Here is a 7,427-nt window from a genome sequence, read left to right as displayed (position 1 = left end):
CCGTGTACGTGCGCGTATCCGTGTGTTCGACGAGAACTTCCGCACTTCGCTCCCGTGTGTACGTGCGCGCGATATGCCGACTACGAAGCTGCCATCGGGCGATGAGTCGCCGGCACCGTGCACCGACAGTGACGTCGGTCGGCTGCCGAAAGCCGAATCGTCGCGCGCCACCAGCGGAGCCGAACTCGGTCGGCCATCTGCAGCAAACGAAGCGGCCAGGCAAGTAGCCGCGCTGGAGGAAGCCATGCGGGCCCTCAGCGTTGACGCGAAGGCCGGCACCATGGAGGACGACATGGTGCCGGTAAAATTGGAAATGCTGGAAGGCTTCTACCGCGAGGGGTGCGCCGCCCTCTCGCGGATAGAAGCGAAATCGGGAACCTCGCAACGGCGAGGCCCGTTCAGCGACGCATACGCCACCGCACGGGTGGCGTTGGGCCGCCTGCGCAAGGTGGAAGGGGCGTCCATCTCCGTGATGGACACCACCATTGCCGCAGCCACTCCCCGGCAGGAGCATCTGCCGAGGATTGACTTGCCAAAGTTTGGAGGCGAACCCTCCGAGTGGCCTGCCTTTGCCTCTCGGTTCGAGAAGCGGCTGAGCGGATGGCCGGAGGACGCGACTCGTTACGCGTACCTCCTACAATGCTTTGACGGCTTCGCCCCTGCGCGACAGAGCGCCGAGGCCTTTGAAAGTGTGGGCATGCCGTTCGCCGACGCGTGGGCACGGCTCCAGGAGCGTTTCTACAAGAAACGCGTGGCGTTCCTGGGGCACTGTCGTGCCATCCTCGAAGCGCCACGGCTATCGAGTGCGTCCCCGAACGGGCTTATGCGCCTGATAGATACGGTGGAGACGGCCATCACGTCGGCCAGACGGATCGCTGGCGCGACCGATAAGGCGGCATCGCCGATCGAGGACGGGCTGATCGTGAGCATCGTGCTCTCTAAGTTGGACGAGGACAGCCTGTCCAGAGTCGCCCGCCGGGCCGACCAGCAAGCTATTCCTACGTGGAAAGAGCTTCGCGAAGAGCTGGACAAGATGGCGAACCAGCTCTATTACGAGCCACGTCGAGCGCGCGAGTCGGGCTCCCGTGCCACCGGCCCCAAGACGACCCACACTCCTGCCACGCCGCGGAAAACAGCCTTCGTGGCTGTTACTCCCAGCGCGCCGCCCAAGACCCCGGCCAAGCCCGCGCCGTCACCAGCTCCACGCGGGAGCGGGGACGCCAAGGCGCGGCGAATGTGCTACGCTTGTGACCGCACGGGTCACGAGAGCAACTTGTGTCCGGAGTTGCGAGCGCGCTCCGCTCTGGAGTGCGTGACGTTCATAATGGAGAGGGGCAAATGCGTCAACTGCTTCTCCCGTGCACACAAGGCAGCGGACTGCCCCTCGGAGAAAAGGTGCCAGCACTGCCAAGCGAAGCACCACACGATCTTGTGCAGCTCGGCAGTGTACCTCGAAGGAGGGAAGTGACTCTCCCGTGCTCGTCGGCGTGCTGTCAGTTGCCCCGCGTCCCTCTACCGTGAGGACTCCAGTACCCAGTGAACAATTTTGAGAGCCCGAAGCTGCCCCTCTGCCTGCGACGCGGCGGAGGAAGGCGGAGACGAGTGAGATCGAACGCCCCTCTGCCTGCGACGAGGCCGAGGAAGGGCGATCTCGCAGCGTACGAAGTGAGCATGAGACGCGTTCGTTGGTTGCCGGGGAAAGAACGGAAGGAATCCCCGTGAGTTTTGAAATCGCCGTGAGTTTGCTGGTGGAAGACGAACGTTGGAGAGAAAGAAAAAGGAATAGAAATAACAGAGACAGCGAGATCGTGCCAAAGTCCCGAAGTACCGAGGGTCCGACAGTCTCTCTTTAAGTTTTGGTGAATCGGGACGAAAACTCTGCCTCTGTTTTTTCCAAGTGCCAAGTGTAAAGTACCAAGTGCTTGTGCTTCTCTGTCGATCACGGGTGATCCTGATAGAAATAATCCAGGTAAGTTTATTGGACAGTATTCAGTGACACCCAAATAATGTTGAAATGTTTTCGCTTTGCTCGTTTCAGATGTCCAATCAGATGTCCAGATGGGATGCAAAGGATACGATGCAATGCATTTTTCTAAGGCGCCGAAAGCAGCTACGCACCAAATTGTGAACCGCTAGTGCAGAGTGAAGAGTTTACGAAAAAAGAGAGAGAAAATATACCGAAATGTACCGCCAAAATACGAACTGTTTCATTTTGGTTAGGGGGAATATGGGAGAAAGAAAACGAAAAAAGCGAGAGAACACACACGTGAGAGACAGGGGGCCGCTCGGTGAGAGAATTTAAACGGCTCCTCACTCCATGGACCTTTCGGCTCCTCACAGCGATTCTTTCATATAACGCTATATGGGGGAAGGTATTCGAGACAGCCGTTCGGAACCGAATGAGGACCGGATGAGGATTGGATTTTTTGGTGAGAAGAGAGAAAATGTTCACTGGGTAGTGTTTGTCGCGTCAGCGTTCGCGGTGCGCCTATTCATAGTGAGAACTCTCGTGCTCTCACTCGTGCTGGCAGCAACCCCGCGCCTCTCTGCCGTGAGAACGCCCGTGTCATCTCCCGCGAGCACTCCCGTGAAGTCTCCCGTGTCGCCTCCCGCACCGCCCCCCGGGCACACTCCCATGAAGCCTCCCGTGCACCCTCCCGTGACGCCTCCCGTGAACGCTCCCGTGAACGCTCCCGTGCCAGCTACCGTGCATCCTGCGCCAGTGCGCTCCGCTCCAGTACCACCTGTTCCCGTACACCACAAAGCGCCGCTACCCTGTTAGCAACCGTGGTGGTGCAGGTGTTAGGCCCCAACGGAGGGTGGCATCGATTGCGATGCATACTGGATTCGGGCAGCCAAATCGACGCCATCACGAGCAACGCAGCAACGCGGCTGCGAATGCAGCTACACTCGTCTAAGCTGAAGCTGGACGGTGTATCTGGGCCACTTATGGTTACGCGGGAATGCGGCACAACCATAAGGAGCCTAAGTGGAAGTCGCAGCTACCCGGTGAAGTTCTTCGTGATCCCGGACCTGCCCAATCTTCCCCACCAGACGATCGCCCTGAGCGACATGGACGTGCCTTCGGAGTTGTCCTACGCTGACGACCGCTTCAACGTAGCCGGCCCAATTGACGCGATATTGGGAGCCGGTGTGTACTTCGCCTCGCTTGCCCCCGGCTTAAAGCGAAACGATCGAGGGCTTACCATCCAGAACTCCGTGTTCGGATGGTTAGTCGGCGGCATACTCCAGGCCGATGTGGCCGATGACGTGAGGTCCCATCAATGCGGAGTGGTCACGGTGGAAGACGACCTGAGGCTAAGCATCGAGAGGTTCTGGCAGGTGGAGGACGCGTCTCTGCCCCAAGCAGCGATTTCAACGGAAATCTCCTCACCGGACCTCGAGGCCTTCTTCAAAGAAACGACGTCGTTGGCACCGGACGGCCGATACGTCGTCCGAATTCCCCTACGGGGGGAGCTAGGGCAATTGGGCGACTCCTACCAGCATGGGGTTAGGCGCCTACTAGCCCTAGAGCGCAAGTTGGAGCGCCATTCTCAGACGTATGACGACTATCGGACATTCATGCGTGAGTACGTGGATCTCGGACACATGATGCCGATAACCCCGAACGACGCCGACCGGGTAATCTACGTGATACCCCACTCGTGCGTCATTAAGCCTGAGTCGTCGAGCACGAAACTACGTGTAGTGTTCGACGCCAGTGCTAAGTCGTCCACGGGGGTGTCGCTCAACGACCTGCAGGTCGTTGGGCCAGTCCTGCAGCCGGATCTGCTGCGCATCTGGCTCGACTTCCGGGTACATACGGTGGTGGCAACGGCCGACATCGCGAAGATGTATCGCCAGGTGTGGGTGTCTGACGAAGACACTTGGATGCAGTGTATCCTGTGGCGCGAGTGCAAGGACGACCCCATCCAGACGTATCGACTACGAACCGTAACGTACGGCGAGGCCGCGTCCTCGTACTTAGCCTGCAGAGCGCTGCTAGAGGCCGGGCACGAGGCGCGCGCTGGAAACCCGCAGGTCGCAGACGCAATCCAGCGAGGGTTCTACGTGGACAACCTGTCGCTGGGCGCCTCCACCCCCGACGAGCTACGTGCTCTGTGCTCGGGAGTGGAGCAGGCGCTACTTCGCCGCGGTATGCCGCTGCGGAAGTGGGCGTCCAACGATTCAGAGATACTGCGACACGTACCGCAGGATCATCGGGAGGCTCCTGTTAAGATCGGCGACCGCGAGGCAGTGCGCATGCTCGGACTGTCGTGGTGCCCAACTGATGACACGTTCCAGTTGGTCATACACGAGGACGTACTCCAGTTCGCCGAGCAATTAACGAAGCGCGGCCTCATCGCCAAAATATCCAAGCTGTATGATCCGGTCGGAATTCTGCAGCCGGTGATCATCACTGCGAAAGTGATGATGCAAGATCTCTGGCGAGAAGATCTTGCATGGGACGACTACGTGTCACCCGTAACGATCCAAGAGTGGAACAAGTTCACGTCACAACTTCCACTTTTGAGAAAGCTGCACATCCCACGAATGGCGTCGCCCAGCGGACCAACGACGCTGCGTGTCGACGGCTTCTGCGATGCATCCGTGAAGGCCTACGGCTGCGTGATCTACGTGACCTTCGAGGACGATCAGGGCCATCGGATAACGCGCCTGCTGTGTTCCAAGTCCAGGGTGGCCCCCCTCAAGGCAATGACGTTGCCACGACTAGAGCTGCAAGCGGCAGTTTTGCTAGCCGATCTCTACGTGAGAATCAAGGACGTCTTCGGCTCCCGTGTCAACGAAACACATTGGTGGTCCGACTCGCAGGTAGCACTAACCTGGATCCGTTCGGACAACTCTCGGTGGGACGTCTTCGTGAAGAACCGAGTTGCCAAAGTCCAGACGGCTACCGCGACCACCGACTGGCATTACGTGCCTACCAAGCTCAACCCGGCCGATATCGTTTCCCGAGGGATCTCGGCAAGAAGGTTGATCCGTCCAGAAGTTATGACGTTCTGGCTGAACGGCCCATCATTCGTTCAAGCGGGATGCCACGGAATGCTTGAGCTAAGCCCTTCCACTGATCTCGCAGTGTTGGGTGCAGTGGCTCCGCAAGCTCCCGTGCTACTAGCCACTGTCGGGCCTGATTGCGACGACTTGATCGCGCAATACCCGCACCATTGTTCCTTGGGAAAGACGCGCCGTCACTTCGCATGGCTCGGACGTGCGGTCAACAATTTTAAGGCAAAATCGGCCTTGCTACGTGCAAAAGATCCTGGCCTTTCCGCGATATATGGCCCCATGACGCTCGCCGCCCAAGAAGTTGGGCTGCGATTCATCTTGCTACGGATGCAGACGACGGTCCATCCGAATGAAGTGCGCGAGATGCAACTGACGGGCCACATCACGCCAACGAGTCGCCTTCAGCACCTCAACCCGGTCTGCGTGAATGGGTTGATCCACGTACAAGGGCGGCTGCAGAATGCCGAACTTGCGGAAGAGGCTCGCCTACCCATCCTCGTCCCGAAGTCCCACCCCTTCTCACGGGTGATGATCCGGGACATCCACGAAAGGAACCACCACGCAGGCGTCGCCCTGGTGATAGCGGAATTCAGGACTCGCTACTGGATGCGTGACCTCAGACGAACAGTGGCGGGGGAGCTCTCGCGATGCGTCACGTGCGTCAAGGCTCGCCCTCGCCAATTCACGCAGCAAATGGGCCCTCTGCCGGTGCCTCGGGTGAACCCGTCGCCCCCGTTCACGCATACCGGCATCGACCTATGCGGGCCATTTGTTGCAGCATCTGGGATGAAGGGCAATCGCAACATCGATGTCTACGTGTGCATCTTTGTGTGCTTTGCCACCAAGGCTGTGCACCTTGAGGTGGTGGAAGACCAATCCACGCAAGCCTTCATCTCCGGCCTCATGCGCTTCGTGTCACTGCGTGGTAGGCCAAATGTTATTTACTGCGACAACGGTCGCAACTTCGTGGGTGCCGCTCGGGAACTGCACCGACTCCGTGACGTTTTCAACGATGCCCAGTTCCAGCACCACGTCGTCGAACTGGCCGCCGATGAGGGAATCTGCTTTTCCTTCATCCCTCCTCGCAGCCCCAACTTCGGTGGGTTGTGGGAGGCCAACATCAAGGTGGCTAAGCGACTGCTGAGGGCGGCCTCCCGTGGCGCGCGATTGAGGCTGATCGAGATGCAGACGTTCATGCACCAGATCTCAGCGATCCTTAATTCGCGGCCGCTCACAGCAATACGTACATCGCCCGAGGACGTCGAGGCCCTCACGCCGGCCCACTTCCTCATCGGGCGTTCTTCCTTCAACACCCCGGCCACGTTGAAGGACGACGAGACGGAGCCCCTCCACACACGGTGGAAGCGGGTTCAACGGATGGCCCAGCATTTCTGGACTCGTTGGCGGTCGGAGTACTTGGCGCAACTGCGATGCGCAGCCAAATGGACGCGGAAGATGCCCAACGCCGAGAAGGGACAGATCGTGCTCATCGGAGACGACAACCTTCCAGTGTCTCGGTGGCCGTTGGGCGTCATCACCCAAGTCCACCCGGGCCCGGACGGGGCCATTCGGGTGGCTGACGTGAAGACCGGCAGCAGGGTGTACCGGCGGAACGTCCGCTTGCTCGCCCCCCTGCCTGTAGCTGCCAACCCCAGCTCTCCAGACGACGCCGCTACGAGCGGCCAAGCGGCTGACGAACCATCTAAGAAGGACGCCAACGCTACGTGCGATAGGCTGGCTGACGAGCCACCCCACCCGGGGAATGCTGCTTCGTGCGGCGCTGCCTCGGGGAAACCGCCGGCTATCGAGACGGCGACTCCTGACGACGACCCTCCACCAACGGGAATTTGGGATGGACGCCTCCGTCCCAAAGGGGGGAGGATGGTTTAGCACAAACGTGTGCTAAATCTGCTGCAAGGGGCCCGCCGCGACTGACGCGACGTGTCAGTCGCGGTGGTAACGGCGATAACGGCCAGCCGTCACCAGAGTGTCAGTGCGGACACGCGGTGGCCGGAAACCGCTTGGTCAGAGCCCCGAATGAGTGCCGAGCGCCCTGCGTGGGTGACTCGGGCTCCCCGCGATCGGGCCCGTACAAGCGGTACTGGGACCCGATCGTTCGATTCGCAAAGCTACTCTACCGAGAGAAAGACGTGAGGAATTCGATCATCGCAAAAGACGTGTAATTTCTTCTTCGTGAATTCCGTGCTCCGTGCACGTCCATTGGTGACCCCGACGTGATATCGTATCGTGAGTTTCGTGATCACGTCTCGTGCTTCGTGCGAAAATCACTTCGTGAACTTCGTGAAATACGCGACCGCGTGCCCCCGTGACGCTTCGCACCACGTGTGCGCGTAAGACTCCCGTGACTATCCTAGCACCAGCACCGCGTGTTCCGCTCC

At 59.5% G+C, this 7,427-nt stretch overlaps 1 protein-coding gene across 1 annotated transcript; it reads left to right on the top strand.

The window, feature by feature from the left end:
* Positions 1-73: 73 nt before the first annotated feature.
* On the top strand, positions 74-6,386 carry LOC131214244 (uncharacterized; the record flags this gene model as incomplete). The annotated part of the gene is made up of 3 exons (XM_058208622.1): positions 74-1,395; positions 2,703-4,986; positions 5,875-6,386. Coding segments are annotated over exons 1-3 (4,118 nt in total), but the record flags the coding sequence as incomplete, so codon positions are not given.
* Positions 6,387-7,427: the final 1,041 nt, after the last annotated feature.

This window comes from Anopheles bellator, unplaced genomic scaffold (assembly GCF_943735745.2).
Source record: "Anopheles bellator unplaced genomic scaffold, idAnoBellAS_SP24_06.2 scaffold00356_ctg1, whole genome shotgun sequence".
NCBI lineage: Eukaryota > Metazoa > Arthropoda > Insecta > Diptera > Culicidae > Anopheles > Anopheles bellator.
This window is presented reverse-complemented; position numbering and strand designations above follow the sequence as displayed.